This window comes from Podarcis gaigeae (assembly GCF_964106915.1).
Source record: "Podarcis gaigeae genome assembly, chromosome: Z".
NCBI lineage: Eukaryota > Metazoa > Chordata > Lepidosauria > Squamata > Lacertidae > Podarcis > Podarcis gaigeae.
The window spans coordinates 14,559,246-14,578,438 of NC_139691.1; the positions used below are offsets into that span (position 1 = coordinate 14,559,246).

Genomic DNA, 19,193 nt, shown 5'->3' on the forward strand with positions numbered 1-19,193 from the left:
TTTCTCTTTCCTTGAACATCAAATGGATCTTAAAGCATTTCCTGAGTTGCCTTGGCTTGGCTATCCCTGCAATGTGATATATGAGACTCCAGCAGTGGAGGCAAATGGAATACATTTTCCCTGTGCCTTTGGTGAAGCGCTTCTCTGGCCTTGCCTACACTTAATGTACTTTATTAACACTGAACTAGCCCAGGACAGAGAAAGACCAGAGGAAAGGGATGGAAGTGGAGGAAGCATTATGACGTTATTTCAGTTACACATGTGTAGAAACACATGCATAGAACATTGGTGCTTGTCTATCCCCATTACAACTATGAATGGGCTCTTTGCCCTCTTTTGTGTTGCTTTGATGGGTTGTAGCCTCCTTCAGATGTCCTCTTTATTCAGCATTCATCCTGGTTTGCTTCCAGCTTATGTGGACATTAGACTATGTCTAGTCTTTATTCAGCATTCATTGTGATTTGTTAGTGGGGAACTTAAGATGATAAGGAACATTTGTTCTGCATTCATCCTGATTTCCTTATGGGCTGCTTAAACATCCTCCCATTCATCATTCATTCACCACACACCTCATGCATTTCCCTGTCACTTTCCAAACTGCAAAAAAATCTGTAGTGTTTTTTTTAAAAAAATGCATTTGTTATGCCAGAGCAAGAGAATGGTTTAATCCACTTTAATTGTGCAAATCTAAATTTACAGTAGGGACACAGATGGTGCTGTGGGTTAAACCACAGAGCCTAGGGCTTGCTGATCAGAAGGTCAGCGGTTCGAATCCCCGCAATGGGGTGAGCTCCCATTGCTCGGTCCCTGCTCCTACCAACCTAGCAGTTCAAAAGCACGTCAAAGTTCAAGTAGATAAATAGGTACCGCTCCAGCAGGAAGGTAAACGGCATTTCTGTGCGCTGCTCTGGTTCGCCAGAAGCGGCTTAGCCATGCTGGCCACATGACCCGGAAGCTGTACGCCGGTCCCTCGGCCACTAAAGCGAGATGAGCGCCGCAACCCCAGAGTCATCCACGACTGAACCTAACGGTCAGGGGTCCCTTTACCTTTACCTTTAAATTTGCAGTATGTGCTTGAATCCCTCCTGCAAAATACTGCCAGCCTGGAGGCACCCTATGTCCTGCTTTCTGGTTGTTTCCATTACTTCCTGCCTTGTTTTTTCTTATTGATTTGATAATTTGATGGCCATTGCTTTAATAGTTGATTTTTAAGTCTCTTTGTTTTCTTATGATGAGAAAGCAGAATATAAATTTTAAAGATGGGTGGATCGTTAGATAGATAGATAGAATTTTAGTGTAGTTGTTTCCAGAAAATTGTGCCAGGTGAAAATAGAGTGGAAGAAGCGACAAGCTGTGTATAATTCTGTGAGCTGTTTGGAGGAAAGGGGGGATATAAGTGATATTGTAGGAGGACAGGGTGTTGGACTAGAATGGGGTCCAGCAAATGGACATTTGGTCTGACCCCTTGTGATGCTAGCACCTGGATCTTATGCATTAATTAATTAATTACTTGGCTTGTTTATTTCATTAATACTATTTGTATCCTACCCTGATAACATTTACAGTAAATGACTATGCAAACAATTAAAATTTTTATTTTTAAAAATAAATTTTATTTTTTTAAAAAAATTAACAATAAGAACAATTTGCATTTAAATGAATTTAAATACAAAATAAAACATGAAACTATGAAATCAGAGCAACACAAGTACAAGAAAAGAAAACTCACTCTAATCCAAAGTTAAAACACATATTTTAAAATGGAGACGAGGTCTTGTTTTTTTTAATGACCTGGGAGAACCTAAAGTTGTAGGTGGCACCCAAAGATGGTGCCAGGTGAGATTCTCTGGGGAGACTGTTCTGTAACAGGGGTGCCACTTACTGGCAAGATTCCTTCTGGGGCAGACTCCCAACCTGGTGCCCTATGTACGTCAACTTCCACAATCCCTAACTATTGGTCTTACTGGCCCAGGCTAATGGGAGTGTTAGAGTCCAACAAAATCTGGAGGGGCCACAGGAGAGCATCCTCTTGATGTCCTCAAAGGGACCTACAGCTCTCTAACCTGCGGCAGCAGGCGGGGGTCCTGTGCGGGGAATGGGCTGTTCTGGCCAAATGAAGGTGCATGGGCTGAAGAGCTTCTTCAACAAGGAAAAAACCAGACGTTGCTTGTCCTGCTTTTACGTTTTTTTCTCCCCCTTTGGGATTTACTTCTGTTTTCCTTTTTTTTTCTTCTTCTTCTTACAAGCGCTCTCTCTCCCTCTCTCGCACCGTGGCCCCTCCCCCCCCCCCTTTGCCCTGCCATGGCTGCGTTTCCTTCCCGGCTGCACCTTTAAGAGCGCCCGGCCGGGTGGGATGGTGCGTGGTGTGTGAAGGCAACACAGAGGAAGTTACGCAGCCTGAATCAGGCGCGGGGATAAAAGCTCTGCTGGTGATTGAAAGTGATGGCCAAAAGGATTTGAGGCTCCGTGCCTGAACTTGGGGAGAGAGAGAGAGAGAGAGAGAGAGAGAGAGAGAGAGAGAGAGAGAGAGAGAGAGAGATGCCAGCTATCTATCCATCCCTCTCTTTGCATCCATCATCTACCCGCCCTTGAGTGCCAGCGAGGGGGATCGGAGCCGTCCTGCCCGCAGAGAGGCTGAGCAAAGGAGAGCCAAGGCTTCTTATCTGCGCTGTGTGTGTGTGTGTGTGTAAAACCCTCCCCAGACCGACCCGGGAGGGGAGGGAGGGGGAGCGTCGGGTGGGGAGCGAAGGGGATGAAGGAGAGCGGGATCCTCTGGTGGGGCGTTTTCTTTCCGAAAGGAAAAAGTTGAACTTGGCTCCTCTCTCCATCCACCCTCCCGGGCGCTGCCATCGTACCCAGACCTCGCTTTGGAAGCCCAAAGGAAGGAAGCGGAGATTTTAAAAAGCGAGAGGAAGGAGAAGAAGAGAGAGGAGGAGAGAGGAAAGGGAGGAAAGGGACTTCTCTCGCCTCCTTCCCACCCCGACCCCCCTTGGCCGGGCAGTTCGCTTCGTACACAACTTTGTGTATTGCAGGGGGGCGAGGATCCCCCAACGGCGTCCAGATCGCGGGCGGGACGCGCTGGGCTCCCGAGGGCACCCCGGAGGCAGCGAGCGAGGCTAGGGCTCGCCTTGCGTTCAGGGAAGCCATCCATCCCTCCGCCCTGCGCGCCGCCTCGATCTGGGGCTCTCTCTCTCTCTCTCCTTTCTCTGTGCTCCGTCACTGCGCCGGATTACAGGAGCTGCGGATGCCGGTAAGCCAAGCAGATCCCCAGCCCTAGCAGGGCGTGAGGGGACCTGGGGTGGGACGGGAGGCGCCGCCGCCGCCGCCGCCAGCAAAGGAGCTGTTCTTTAGCACTCCCGGGCAGGCGAGCAGGGAAATTCCCAAGCGCCGCCGCCGCTGTTTAGCAGAGGGAGGAAAAGTTACCTAACAAGCGGCTCCTCCGGGTGGAGATGCGGCAGGCTTTGTATTGTATTTTATTTATTTATTTGCTTTTATGGCTCTCACTATTTTCTTCTGAAAGCACCCTCTTATTATTAGCCCTTCCCGGTTCTCGCGGCTGACTTCTTCGTCTAGGGCTACTTTTCTTTTGCCTCTGAGCAAAAGGCACTCAGGAGTCAAAGCAATCTGTGTGGTGTTTAGTTACAGGTCTCTCCCCCTCCCCACCTTCTGACTTTCTCTTCTCAGCCGGCCTTTTCTTCTGCTGCATTTTGACTAGACTACCCAGCGGTTCACATTTAATCTATTATTATTAGGTCGTATCCAGTGTTAATCCTACTCAGCAGAAACCCACTGAAATTGATGGGCACAATTTACTAAGGTTTTCATAAATTTCAGTGACTCTATTCTGGGTAGAACTTCACTGGATTCAACTTCTTCTCCTTCTCCTCCTAACAGTAAATAAATTAGGATTCACCCTCCTGATAACATCCTGCACACACACCCCTCTTTCCAACTCCCCCTGCCCAATCTTTCTCTGTGACTAAAGTGTGCTTTGCTCCATGCATATGCTAAAATTATCTACAAAATTATAAGGACAGGGAACGAGATACGCATGGACTTTAAAAAAAAACCCTCATATTAATATTGATTGATTGGGCATAACTTTCTGAAATCCATCCACTCCCTACAGTTTGCTATGTCTGCTGCTTCACCTCCTGGTGCAAGTTTTAAAGACATGGTCTGTAATGTGTTTTGCCACTTGGCTTTTAATTTGCAAAGAACTTAATTTGTCTCTCCACAATACGCTCCCTCCCACAATGCTTAACTTTTTTCAGGCTCCTTGTCGGAGCCTTCTCGTACACAGGTGAAGTTACTTGCAGATCTCTCCATCTTCTGCCAGAGAGTGATGTCATCCCCAATTGATTTTAAGACCCCCAAAATAAGTTTGTGCAAAGCAAGGGGCAATTGTATGACATCTTATTTCCTGTTTTCTAACCTGAGTCCTTGAAATATCTGCATGTAAAACATCAGTTTGGAAAGGGAACTGGATTTAAGGAAGGGAACATGGAACACTCTGGGACTAGAAATATATTGAGGATGGCAGCTACTTATGAATGAAAGTTTTGCTGCTTCTCCTGGGAACATAATTCCTTCTCTGAGCTGTTAAACATTTTATTACTGTGTCTATATCTTTTCTGTGTAGCACATTTCAGACTTATTTCCTAACTTTTTTTAAAAAAAAAAGACGATTAAAACAACACAATCTGTTTGAAGAGGATAGGGGTACGCCCCAAAATAAGTATCCAACTCCTGCCAAACCTCTCCCCCAAACAGATTCTTCTACAATCTGTTTCATACTCAGGCTTTCCCCCTCTCTTTTAAAAGTACCACTTCTGGGAAAGACTACATTTAATTGCCTGGTGGAACAATCAAGTTTACTTTCTGCACTTAATTCCCCAGCAGGGCATTGTAACTCTGGGTTGCCTCTTTATTTCAGAAGCATGTTAATCCAATAAAAGAAAAAAGAAGGAAGTCCAGATACCCAGATAAAATCTAATTTTGTGGGGCTGGCTATCAGTCCCCTGTGACTGCCTTGTACTCTTAAAAGAAAATAAAGGCATTGATTCTGCTCTTCCTGGGAAGTGCAGTTTCTTAATAAATATCAGGTGAAGATTTATATTTTTGCAGTAGGAACTGAAACCCAACCTTAGCCAAGCTATTAGTTCCAGACCTTTTTCTTTTTTTAAAAGATAAAAAATGACCCAATACTTTGAAGGCAATGCTGGCAAGCTCTTTCCACAAAACACCTGTGATATTGAAATGCGAAATTTAATAATGAGACAGCTTGCCTCTTTGGCTTTCTACGAATACACACCAAATCAGTTTTTTATTGTCTGCCGGGAATGTGTAGCATTTAACAAATGTAGCAACATAGCAACTGATATTATAGATGCCTTTCCTGCTTTCCTTTCTTTTCCTGTCAACCTGCTCCAGTGTAAAATTTTGATATTTCTACATTTCTGAAAATAGATTTGTCAGTTTGTCAGCATGTTTTCCCCATTTTCAACTCTCTGCCACCATCCCCAGGCCCAATCCAAAACCAAATGTGGGTTTGGGATGACAAAACTATTACGCCTCTTATGTTATCACAAGAGCTCATGACAAATCTGATGTGATAAGGAAATTGTTGCATTTTTAAAAAATCACTGAAAAGGCAGACATGATGTCAGCAAGGCTTGTAGAGCAATTTCTGTCTCACTTTGCTTCATTATTTCCTCCCCACCCCCAATTTACTCATGACTTTAAAAATAGCAACCAGACTATCTTTCTTTGGGAGTTTATTCTGGGCCAACGCAGTTCAGAAAGGTGCCTCTAAACAGCTAGAGGGCAAAGCAGAGAAGACGGGTCTTGCTTTTTTATCTGACTATCTTGATCAGGTTAGCTTTCAGCCTTTTATTATTATTTTTTAAAGAGGAGAAAAAGCATGCTTACTGAATAGGTGTGCCTTTCCCCCTCTCTTTCTCCCCCCCCCTTCCCTCCTCCCTTGATGTGCATGGAGATTTAACTGAAGATTTTGCATAGAAAAATGTAGACTAACCAATAAATAAATACTCTGCATATCTTATTCAAGTGGTCTTTCATAGGGTTGAGAAGTTGTAGAAGGGATGGGAAATTTGGTCTGCAATCAAGGTTTTCTTCAAATGCCACCGTACTTTGTAGAATCTGCAATGGGATTTTGTGTCTCTGTGTGTGTGTTTGTGTGGGAGCAGTTTTGGCTTTGCAATGTGAGTGTTCATATGTGTGTTTTGTTCTTAGTCATTTTGATTTATGATTGAGGGTTTTTGGGTTGTTATTTTTCATATTTTTATAATGGCTCTATTGGAATGGGAGTGGGCAAGACTGCAGAGATGTTGAATTAAAGTCCAGTGAACAACGGGAGAGGTCACTGCTCTTTGTGTATTAGGAGAGCCTTAAATATGATTAGTCCTTCAAATTGTTTTTTATTAAATTTCATTGTTCAAATAAATCCTCTGCATGGAGGCTGGACTGTGCCTCTGTTTGTCTGGTTATGTTATTTATTTAGCTTGGCTTTTTAAGACTTACCCATTTTCCTGTCTGGCCTCCATGCCTTGTCTTGCCTGTTCATGGTCCATTCTTCTTTTTTCTTTAGGGGCTGTAATTTTTCCATCTGTCTGTTTATGGTAACAGAGATGTGACAATTCTGAGAAAAGCCTTTGCATAACCCACATATAATGTTAACAACCTTGAGAGTTACGCTCTCCCTTAAAACATTCTGTGGGGAACTCTCTTTTGCAGGTTTGACTTTTTCAATTTTTGTTGTGGTTTCAGGCAGTTTTCGCGAAGGAGTTAGCTGCTTTCTCCTTATGTCGTCAAGGAGAAGCAAGAAAAAAAAGGATCCTCAGTCTGTAGCTGGAAGCTTTGGATACTTTGCAATAAAGTTGGTGGAAGCCGGCAGTAGTTTTCTATGAGTGCCTCCCTTCTCTCGAAAGAAGACAAAAGCACACCAGAAAACACCTACAGATATATCCAATTTTTGTTTTTTGTTTTTAAAAATAGATAGGCCACAGCTCCATCAACAGTGGACAAATTTGCCAAGTCAAATTTCTCTTGAGCAACACACTTACTTTCAAGGAAATTGTACTCCCAAAGATTTGATTAATGCCCTTTCCAAGTTCCATATCATGCTACATTATTTTTTTACATAAAATATTTTTTTCCTTAAAATAAAACAAAGCATATTGCAGCTCCAAAGCACTTTAGAAAGCTCCACGTTGTAGCAGATGGGGAAATAAGATTGAAGAAAACTTGATCTAGCCCCAACCGCATTGCCTCCTTCTACTCCCCCCCCTCCACTGATCAAATTTCGTCATAGAATCAGAACTCGATAGTTCTATCGATTGATTGAGGAGAGTCACCTCTAGATATTTTCACACTGATTTGGATGATCATTTATGCACACACACACACACACACACACTGAAGTTAAGGAAGACTTTTGATGACTGATCAGCAGGCCTGGAAAGGTTTGCCCAAATTCTCTGAACAAGATTATCTAGAAATGTGTTGGCTGTAACAGAGACTTTCTTCTTGCCTAATCACGCATTTCAAGCGTCATCACCTGGACCTCCTAAGTGTTTGCTGTTTGTATTAGATGTGGAGTTTCCATGCTGATCCCGAAAGCCTCCCCTTGCCAGGATCTGCCTTGCTCAAAACTTTAGGCATCTCCTTTGCCCAGGATCCTTGCGCTTAGTCACAGCTGCCATGCTGCACCACGCTGCTTTCTTATTGCACTGCCTCCCACTGGTCATGGGACAGTATGACATCTGCAAATCCTGGGTGACCACAGACAATGGGCCAATGTGGGAATTTTACGCTTGCCAACCCAGGGCCGTGCCCATGAAGGAATACGCAACAGTACGAGTGGAGCCATCAGGAATCACCTGTGGGAACCCGCCCCAGAAATTTTGCACTCATGTGAGTAGAAGTATTTATATTTTCTCATAGCAAGAGCTGTCAAAGTGAAACTAATGTGTCTTAAGGATCCTCAAGATCAGACACAAAGTTGTGTGAAGAGGGTAGGGTAAGTCAAGATAATGGGTTGTATTTAAAAAAGTAATTGAAATGAATGGGTTGTGTACAACATTGGTTAGAGTAGGCCCATTTAAATGAAAAGACATGACTAACTTAAGTTTATCAATTTCAGTGGGTCTATTTTCAGTAGTCAGATACAGCCCATTCTTTCAGAAGGGACCATGAGTGAGTGATACATCACTTGCTTTGCCTGCTGAAAGTCCCAGGTTCAGAAGGAAACTGTTCTGTACTGAGTCAGGCCATTGGCTCATCTAGCTCAATATTGTCACCATGGACAGTGGCTCTCCATGGTTTCAGACTGGGGGTATTTCATCTGTACCTGGAGTTGCAAGGGATTCCAGCTGGGACCGTTTTGCATGTAAAGCAGACACTCTTCCACCAACCTATGGCCCTTTTGCCCCCATAATGGTATCTTCAGGTGCAGCTGGGAAAGATTCCTATCTGAAATCCTGGAGAGCAGCTGCCAGTCAGTGTAAGCAATATTAAGCCAGATAGGCCAATGGTCTGACTAAGTAAAAGGCATCTTCTTATGTTCAAAAGGCACAACACTGTCTATTAAAATAAGTGGAGGGTAAATGATTGGCTTAAAATGGGGAGTGGGGTGGAATTCATATTTGTATTTCACAAACCTTTCAAACAAATGATATACGGACAGAAGGGGGAGGGCCATAGTTCAGTGGTAGAGCATGCGTTTTGGATCCTGAAGTCCTGGGTTCAGACTCTTGAGATCTCCAAGTAGCACATTATGAGGAAAACCTTTTTTTGCACTGTAAATCATTGTAGAAAACTTGGAGTTAGATGGCCTGGCTCAGTATAAGGCAGCTTCATCTGCTCTCCTTGGCAGGGAGGTAGTCTGGGCATAGGATCGCTTCCCCTACTGTTCTTACTGATGTACCTAATAGTTTGTGTTGTGCTCCTGATTTTTGTCTGACCTTGACCAAAGTCATCAGGGCCTTCATTAAAGATAAAGCGTTGCTGGCCCTTTCGGCTAACTGTATTGTCTCCTTTATGGGAACATGCATTGAGTGGTACTGGGAGGTAAGCTAGGTAGGTGCTTTTCCCACTAGTGTCATTTAACCATCCTGCCTGGCTGAGGTCTAACACATTTTGCAAAAGCATTAGTGTTTTGTGCATGCTAACATAAAGCCCAGGGCATACGGACATTATCTTACCCGCCTCTCACTCACTGAAAAGCGATGTACACACCATAAATTTCAAGCAGATTTCCCCCAAAGCATATCAGGACCTGTAGTTTACCCCTTACAGATTTACAATTCCCGTCACCCTTAACAAATTTATACTTCCCGGGATTCTTGCCATGAGTTTTCAAAGTATGGTTGGTGTGCAGCTAGGACTGGGAAGAACCAGGTTCAAATCCCCACTCACTGGGTACCTTCAGCCAGTCGCTATCTCTCAGCCTAACCTACCTCATAGTGTTGCTGACAAGGTAAAATGAAAGGGAGGACTATGCTTGGGAGGGAAGCAGGGTATATAACAGACACAGTGATCTTTTCCCAATATATTTTGGACATGCTTAACCAATCATCTTAATACTTCAGTTCAAGCACAGATACAGAACTTGTCCTGCCCTGGACAAACTTATTTTTAAAAAAGAAAACAGCAGCAGAACAGGGGTGTACCTGGTGCAGTCATTTTGCTGAGGCAAAGGAAGTCTATGTCAGTGCTTTGATGGGAGATCTGCCTCAGGTACCCATGTAGAGCTACTGTAAAGAAAAGTGAGATGAATGAATAAAATGGAACTAGGTTTTGTTGAGTTTGGACACACTGACTGATTTTGCAAGATCAGCCCTTGGCCAAGCCTAAGCACCTGTGCCTGAAACAACGGCAGATGGCTTCTCTGTTCACTCCTGCTTCCCTTTTCCAGTTTCCCTATGTATCAGATTTTAGCTTGAAAGCTCCTTGGGGCAGGGTCTTATCCTTTTGTACTCTGTAAAGTACCATACACCAGTGGTGCTTTATATAATTAAATCAATGCTTCAAAGCTCATGGGAAAGCCAATTCATGTTAACCTTACAGTGTAGAATATAGTTGTGTGAAACCAGCCCAGTTCTGGTTTTCTATCTGCTTATTTGTATTTCCAGCTCTTTGTGGGCACTTCAGCCCATGCTGGATGTGGGAAAGGGCTGTAGCTCCATGGCAGAGCATCTGCTTTCCAAGCAGAAGGCTCCAGGCTGAATCCCTGGCATCATGTCCAAGTAGAGCTGAGAACGTCTCCTGCCTCAAATCCTGGAGAACCTCTGTCAGTCATGGTAGAAGACAGCTTCTTGTGTTCCTGTTAAGCTGTCTTAGGTCTGGCCATATCATTTCACATAAATAAATACTTAAAGCACTGAGGTCACCATAAACAATTCCATTTTTATGGAAAAACTTAGTCCATCCTACTGTCAAGCCCTTTGCTAGTTCAATAAAGACATTGAGGGGAATTGCTGCAGCTCAGGGATAAAGCAGCTAGGGCTGGGAATACCCCCTGTCTGAAACCCTGGGCTGCTGCTGCCAGTCCGTGTAGTCAATACTGAGCTAGATGGACCGGGGTCTGTCTCATTATAAGCAGCTTCCTGTGCTCCTGAGTTCAGATGTTGTGTCTGCAGGACAACTTTATTATGAGTGACAAGGGAGTATTCATACATCTATGAAACTGATACGTGTGTGTGTGTGTGTGTGTGTGTGACATTCTTTGCTTTGCTTCACTTTTCCTGTTGTGAAATTAGAAGGCTAATAATAATGAACTATTTTTCTTGATGGAGCTGGTAAATAGAGGCATGTTTATGAAGTTACTGCTTTATACCAGGCATAGGCAAACTTGGCCCTCCAGATGTTTTTTGGCCTACAACTCCCATGATCCCTAGCTAACAGGTGATGGGAATTGTAGTCCCAAAATATCTGGAGGGCCGAGTTTGCCTATGCCTGTTTTATGCACTACTTTCAAGGAGCGCTATTAATACCTCATTAAGTAATGCAACAGTCTTGCAAATCAATCTATAAAAGCTGTGAGCCCATGGAAAAAGAATTACTAACCTGCCTGTCTACACATGTGCTTAAGCTAGTTCTTTCAGAGGTACTGAATTGCCTGAAATAAAAAGGGGGAAAGCCATCCAGTTCACAAAAAACTTTCTCCAACTGGAGGCAAACCTTACTTGCCACAGGGCAGCGGGCACACGGCTTCTGACAAGCTTGCCATAGGACATGCCCAGCCGTTCATTTGTTTTTCGCACCATTCATCAATCTGCCAGAAACTCTGCTGCATGAAGGCAAGTTGACAAAAATTTGGGGTCCTATTTAAGATGCCTGAATGGCAGAGGGACTGATCCTGATCAAGGGAACACAATCTGTGAGGGAATTCAAAAAGAATGGGAGTGCTCTTGTGCAGCTCCTGTTCATTTCAATTGTGTGTGTGTGTTGCAAGAGAACTTCCCCATGGATTTCATCCCATGTTAATTTGCGTGAAGTGGGGAACGAAACTATTCAGATTTCCTAGCTCTGGGCACCAGGATGTCCTGGGTCAGCTTTGACTCTGCTTGTCTTCCTGTAACACATAAATGGTACAGCCTCAGCAAAATGGTTCTGAGGGCGAGAGTGCTGCCTTGCATAACTTAAGGCACAAAGATAATGATCACCCAAGGATCAAAGGTAGAACTCAGAAAAACCTAAAGGTCGGTTTTAGATCTCATTATCAGCTAGGGGCTGCTGAATAATGGATGGAGAGGAGCATTAAGGGCAGATTTTTTTCCTTCCTTTTTTAAAAAAGAGAATTTATTGAACACCAGGCCTGTGTCTTTGTTGCCAAGCATTAAGAACCAGTGTTCGAAATGCTTGACATTTGTTGGCTGTAATTACAGGCTGGGGGAGGAAAAAGAAGAAGACAATGATTTAATTTGGCTTGCTGGGTTTTGGTCTCTTAATCTGTTTTCAGTACTGTGGCTGAACTTTGAGGAGGTGAAGTTGTAACTGCGGAAAGAGCTCCCAAGCACATGCAGAGTGTAATTATCTCTGCAGGAAGATCAGAAGAGCTCTGCTGGATCAGACCAAAGACCCATCTAGTCCAGCCTTCTGTCATCACAGTGGCCATCAAATGCCCCAGGAGGAAACCTGTAAGCAAGACGTGAGTGGAAGAGGCCTCTCCAAAGCTGCAGTTTCCATTCCATGTTTTGGGAATTTGCTGGGTGTGGCTGGACCCTGATGGATCTTATCTAAGAAATGAAGCCTTAGAGTGGGCAACCCCAGGCATCTGGTGGGCCTCTGTGAGAATGGGATGCTGGACTAAGATGGGCGACTGGCCTGATCCAGCAGACTCTTCTTACGTTCTTAAGCCAACTGAACTGGCTGGTGCAGGAGAAACTTCATGAGCACGTATAAAGGAGCAGAAGTAACAGGTCTCCAAACATCCTATTTATTGAATATTCATAATGATTTGTACTTTGATGCTGCTGGGGTGATCACATGTGATTATACTTTCAATACTGTTTGCGCCTGCAAAAGTTTTGAGGCGGTCATTTCTAGTCAATGCTTATTCTGTAACTTCCTGCTGAAAAAATCCTATCACTTTTTATTTCACAAATGTTTCTGGTTTATTATGGTTGAAGAACATGCTGCAGAATATAATCATCATAGAATACCAGTCTCTAGGAGCCCAGAGCTGGTTACAGCTTATGGTCACATCCACACCATACATTTAAAGCACATTAAAGTAAAGGTAAAGGGACTCCTGACCATTGGGTCCAGTCGTGGCCGACTCTGGGGTTGCGGCGCTCATCTCGCTTTATTGGCTGAGGGAGCTTCCGGGTCATGTGGCCAGCATGACTAAGCCACTTCTGGCGAACCAGAGCAGCGCACGGAAACGCCGTTTACCTTCCTGCCAGAGCGGTACCTATTTATCTACTGGCACTTTGACTTGCTTTGGAACTGCTAGGTTGGCAGAAGCAGGGACCGAGCAACGGGAGCTCACCCCATCATGGGGATTCGAACCACCGACCTTCTGATCGGCAAGCCCTAGGCTCTGTGGTTTAACCCACAGCACCACCCACGTCCCTTAATGCACATTACTTCCCTCAAATAATCCTGGCAACTGTAGTTTGCTAAAGGTGCTGAGAACTGTAGCTCTTTGAAGGGTATACTACAGTTCCCAGAATTATTGGGGGAAAGCCATGTACAGTGGTACCTCAGGTTACAGACACTTTAGGTTACAGACGCTTCAGGTTACAGACTCCGCTAACACGGAAGTAGTACCTCGGGTTAAGAACTTTGCCTCAGGATGAGAACAGAAATTGTGTGGTGGTGGCATGGCAGCAGCGGGAGGCCCCATTAGCTAAAGTGGTGCTTCAGGTTAAGAACAGTTTAGGCTAAGAACAGACCCCCCAGAATGAATTAAGTTCTTAACCTGAGGTACCACCGTACTTTAAATACAAGGTGTGATTGTGGCATAAGTGAGATCCAGGCACAGCTCAAAACATCTTGCTTCCTGGAGCAAGGGATAAAACGGTGCCATTCTCCACTCCCATACAAAATGGCTGTACAGTGGTAGCTCGGGTTAAGAACTTAATTCGTTCCGGAGGTCCGTTCTTAACCTGAAACTGTTCTTAACCTGAAGCACCACTTTAGCTAATGGGGCCTCCTGCTGCTGCCTTGACGCCAGAGCGCGATTTCTGTTCTCATCCTGAAGCAAAGTTCTTAACCCGAGGTACTATTTCTGGGTTAGCGGAGTCTGTAACCTGAAGCACCTGTAACCTGAAGTGTATGTAACCTGAAGCATCTGTAACCTGAAGCGTATGTAACCCAAGGTACCACTGTACTGGCCATTGAATCATAGGTTGACACTGTAAATGAGGCAGTATCTTCTGCTGGAGTTGAGGCAGCAGGCTAGCTTCAAGAGCAGACCACAGGGCACACTCAGCACTGGCAGAGGAAGGTGGGTGCGGGGGGGCGTACCGCTCCAGGTGTCATCCCTAAGCAGGGGTGACATTTGGTGCTCCGCCTGCCCGCGACTTGGACTCCCACGCCTCCCGCGAGCCATTGGGGGAAGGGGTGGGGGGAGCTGATGCTCTTCTGCTTTGCCGGTTCCTTCCTCTCCCCTTCCTCCTCGCCTGCCTCCTTCCCATCCTCTTCTCTGCCTGCCTGCCTCCTCCAGCTGGGAGCGTGGTGCAGCAGCTCCCCCCTTCCCCTGACGGCTGGCGGTAGGCGCGGGAGTCGCGGGCGGGCAGTGTGCCGTTACCCTGTGCTCCGAGCTGGAGGAGACAGGCAGGCAGGCAGGGGAGAGGACGGGAAGGAGGCAGGTGAGCAGGAAGGGGAGAGGAAGGAAGCAGGATCAGTGGGCCACTATCCTGCACCTGGGAGGGCACCTCTTTGCCCCTTGGGAACGCACCTGCTTTGGGCAGTGTGGGCATACGCTCCGCCACCGACACTCAGCTCTCTCCTCCAATTCTACCCCTCACGATCTGCCACCTGAGGCAGTTGCCTCATTCTTCTTATTGGTAAGGCGGGTCCTGGTGACATGTACTCCATGCTCTGGTAACTTTCAGATTGCAATGTGCTCTACATCTGGCTGCCTTTGAAGATGACTTGGGAACTTTGACTGATCCAAAATGCAGCGGCTGTCAGGGGTTCTATTTCAGATGAATTGCTTGCCAGTTTGCTTCTGGGCCCTATTCAATGTGTTCACATGAATGTTTAAAGCCGTAAATGAGCCAGGCCCCAATTATCTGAAACAGCACCTTCTTTCGTACAGACTGTTTAGTTGTTAAGGTAATTCTTCTACCCTCATGGAGCTAAGAAGAGGCCTAGGAGAGGGCATTATCTGGGGCAGCTTCTAAACCATAGAATTCTCTTTTCTGCAGAGGTGTGCCTGGCACCTTAATTATGTAGTTTCCTTTGTATGCTGAAGACACACCTTTTTCTCCTGCCCTTTTGACACCCAAGATATATCTTTCTATTATTCATCCTATTCTCCTGACTGTAATTAGTCTCAACTGATTTTAATATTGTATTCTTAAAATATTGCAACCTGCCCTGCTATGTCATGGTGAGAGGCAGGTAAGAATTGAATAAATCGTCGTCTTGCGCCTTGGTGCGGATATCTAGTTGCCATATCTCCTTTCCTGATCTTCATCTGACCAGCTTAGATCTTATGGTGGAAGGGGTCAGTGAGTCACTTTTGATCATGTGTTTCCCTACACCTTCACCCACACTTCTGCACGATAAGAATTTTTGTTTTTAATTATGGTTTTAAGTGATGTCTTAATGTTCTTTAGTAGCTTTAATTGAATGAAAACACACACACACACACACACACACACACACACACACACACCCTAATCTGGGACCTTGCAGTGAAACAGACAAATGTAAATATTTCCAATGAATAAGAATGACAACTTTTCTAAGTTGGGGCTGCACTTGCTGGTGGAGGGTGTGTAAAGGGTCATAAATAAAGTCAGGGCAAGTGTGCTGCAGGCTGCATGGACTGGAAACACAGCCTTGCATTTCAAAATATCCCATTGTAGGCAGGCTTTGAATGTATGAAGGGTTTTTTCCCTCCTCTTCTTCTGTTCTTTCCCTCTCATCCAACCCTGGCCTGAAAGACATAAAGGGCAGGAATCAATTTGCCTTCACACACACACACACACACACACCCTTTAACATATTTCCCCCTTAAATATTAATTGTTGCCTTTTATTCCACCTGGCTCAGAGCTCGGCAGGAGAGGCATTTGATTTACCATTCACAAGCCTGGCTTTGTTTAAAGGGTCAAAAAAGAAACAGTAAAAAAGAATAGCCTCAGAGTTCTTTTGCGGCTACACAGTCTTACAACTGAGCCACAGTCTTACAACTGAGCCACACACACGCTCACAGAGCAGCAAACTTCACCTGAAAGGATCTCTCCCCTCCCTACCTCAATACCTGCATTTGAAGATTGACAAAGAGCCTTTGGTAGCAGGTTTTATATCACTGTAGCAGGTTCTGCTCCCCCCCTCTCATGTCCCAAAATTATAGTTAATTTCCTCTGTACCATAGAACTCAGTGGTCTCTACCAATAAGTGGACAGTTACTTGCTACATTAGCATAGTCCATGGATGGGGAACCTCAGGGCCTGGGGGCCAAATTCTGCCCTCCAGGATTCCAGTCCAGCCTACGAGCTTATAAAACCTCAACAAAGACATTTCACTCTTCATTTCTGTTTCAGCAGAAACTCAAACTTCTGTGGCTCATAGAAGCCAGCAAACCTCCTCAGCCCTCCTTGGGCAACATTGGAGAGAGATGTCCCATTTTAGTGTTATTGTTATTGTTATTATTTGCACTTCTGCAAATGTGAGCGTTCCCCCCGAGCATGCAAACATATCCATGTCTCTCTTATTCCCCTCTGTTGTCCTATTTTTGATCATTGCGGGGTGCCTAGTATTCAAGGTTACTCTTGTGTGCGATGGGACTTTCAGTGCTCCAACAGAACTTTCAAGGCCCTAGAGAATCAGGACCTACCTCCCCGCCAAATGCAAACTTTTCTGGGTGGGATTTGAAAAATGGAGTGGGGTAAAAAGGTAAAGGGACCCCTGACCATTATGTCTAGTCGTGGCTGACTCTGGGGTTGCAGCACTCATCTCACTTTATTGGCTGAGGGAGCAGCACACGGAAACGCCGTTTACCTTCCCGCCAGAGCGGTACCTATTTATCTACTTGCACTTTGTGCTTTCAAACTGCTAGGGTGGCAGGAGATGGAGTGGGGTAGGCCATAGCAATTGCTGAGGACTTAGAGAGGGAGAAAATTCCTCTGTGAAGCGACCTTCCAAGTTCTGAAGCCCATTCTATTCACATCTGGCTGCTCTTTCCACTCCACGGCGCATCCTTGCTGCTTATTAACGCCAAGGGTTTTGTTTTCACAGTTCTTGAACTTCTTCTTGTTCCTGTCAATGCCCTTCAGGCAGGGACACCTTAAAAATGAATTGTAAATTTCACATAAGATGAGAAGGAGGGAAGGAAGAAGGGAGAGAGAGAGAGAGTACGTATACCAGACAACAAATCGAATGTGTCCGTGATTGAAAATGAATGAGAAACTGTCCACCAGAAATACCTGTGCAGATGTAGCACATTTATGGTATGGCTAAAAGAAAAGAACTTTTATATGCAGACTTGCCCAAGTTGCATAATTTTGGACCCACTGCAGATTTTCACTTTTCTTGGCACAGAATTTTAATGTGTTTATTTAATGTAGCTGGGATGGTGGTGGTGGCTTCTGGCCCACCAACCATATTTCTATTGCAGGCCTGTTTGTATTAGCATGTCTGTGAATGAATCTCTCGTCCCTTGTGCAGATGGTGCTTCTTTGATACAGGAATGGAGCTCTTAGCATTATTGATGGGAAGGAGGGGCAGAGGAGTCTTTTGGTGGTGTCAGCAAGCTTTATTTTACCAGTAAATGGAGGCTGTTAATTTTGGCCCCAGTGTGTGGAAGATGCTGAGGGAAATGAGTGGGAAGCAGAGTGGGTGGCAGTGGGAGAGGGGGAGTATTTGCTTGTTTACCTATTAGTGATGCATTCACCTAAATTTTATTCCACTTTTTGAAAAACCTTTCCTAATTTTGCCAAACAACTCTACAGTGCTTTCGTATTAATACCATTTCTTGTTAGTTTTCATTTTACATGTTTCTGGAGGTGTTGGGATATCTCTCCGCTTGTAGAAACACAGATGTAATGTGCAAGGGAATTGGAGTTCTCAATCAGTACTATATATGTGTACTTGAGCTATGCATGTGAGCCCCCAGTCTGATTCAGGGCCTGATCCAACCTGGATCTGATTCAGAGGCCTTGCACATTCATATGGATGGAAGATGGCAGGGTAGGAGACAGGCCTCTTCCTCCACCCTCCCCCAGTATATTTAATCAGGGTTGAAAACCCTAATTAAACATGTAGTTGGGAGTGGGAGAAGGTGTGCACAGGTTACCCTGGTGTCCTTCTCATTCTTCTCCTCACCACTAGACCACCCATCTTTTGACAGCCCTGGATCACTCCATGCAGTCTGATCCAACCCAGAGTGACCCAGGGCTGCTGATGCAGACAAATCCCATGTTGACTCAAATCAGACCAGTGCACAGCCCCAGTATGTGCTCCACTCTAAAAAGAAACAAAGTTTTTTTAAAAAAACCCATGTTTTAGCATAGGGCTGGCAAAGGGCCCATGGATCAAATGTGATCCTCCAGGCAACTCTTATCTGGCCCTTGGGATACTGCTCAGGCCACACCCACTTCTCAGGCTACTGCCGCCCCTCAACAACTATGCTCTGAATCCTCCTCAAGTGCTCCGACATGTGCTGTTGAACTGAGATAATGTTTCTTGCTTGCCTGGAAGGCAATAGAGAGATGTTTACATGTCTTGCATGCATGTAACTTTTGGGTGGCAGGTGACCTGCCTCAGACCCAACACATATAGACAGAGGCTCTTATGTGTAAGTTAGAAAGACATCACTATTCAAGCAAGTAACTGTACAGGCTTAATAGTGGACACAAGAGTTTAAGAGGTTTGATTCAAGGCAAAGCATTCAGAACTGGACAGCACAAGTAAGGTGTCCCAACAGCTTCCATGCATTGCTCCACCCACCAAGCTTTTAAAGAAAAGGCATGATATGTTCACTCACAACACATGCTCGCTTTGCAAGAATGTTTGCAGCATATTGCCCTTTGGTGTGGGATAGGTCAGTCTCATCTGCAGAGATAGTGCCTGAGTCTAAGTGAAGAAGCTTCACCCTCCTGTTCTGACTCCCACCTCCTGAGTTGCCTCTCCCCTTGGTTACCCATAACGATAAAGGGGCTTCTGGTCGTTGGGTCCAGTTGAGGATGACTCTAGGGTTGCAGCACTCATTTAGCTTTACGGGCCAAGGGAGCCGGCGTACAGCTTCCAGGTCATGTGGCCAGCATGACTAAGCCGCTTCTGGAGAACCAGAGCAGCGCCCAGAAACGCCGTTTACCTTCCTGGCAGAGCAGTACCTATTTATCTACTTGCACTTTGACGTGCTTTCAAACTGCTAGGTTGGCAGGAGCTGGGACCGAGCAAGGGGAGCTCACCCCATCATGGGGATTCGAACCGCCAACCTTCTGATCGGCAAGTCCTAGGCTCTGTGGTTTAATCCACAGCGCCACCCAC

General features: G+C 45.2%; 1 protein-coding gene across 10 annotated transcripts in view; it reads left to right on the top strand.

The window, feature by feature from the left end:
• Positions 1-2,340: 2,340 nt before the first annotated feature.
• The window catches only part of NTNG2 (netrin G2), a 124,459-nt gene continuing 107,606 nt past the window's right edge, over positions 2,341-19,193 (top strand). For 3 of the 10 annotated variants that reach the window (XM_083721396.1, XM_083721400.1, XM_083721399.1), the window contains exons 1-2: positions 2,341-3,250; positions 6,790-7,935. In XM_083721396.1, the coding sequence (XP_083577522.1) occupies positions 7,723-7,935 (213 nt within the window). In that variant the 5' untranslated portion in view covers positions 2,341-3,250; positions 6,790-7,722. Of the gene's footprint in view, positions 3,251-5,764; positions 5,877-6,789; positions 7,936-19,193 lie in introns of those variants that run through there. The other 7 variants (XM_083721402.1, XM_083721403.1, XM_083721401.1 and 4 more) reach the window with 6 other exon arrangements.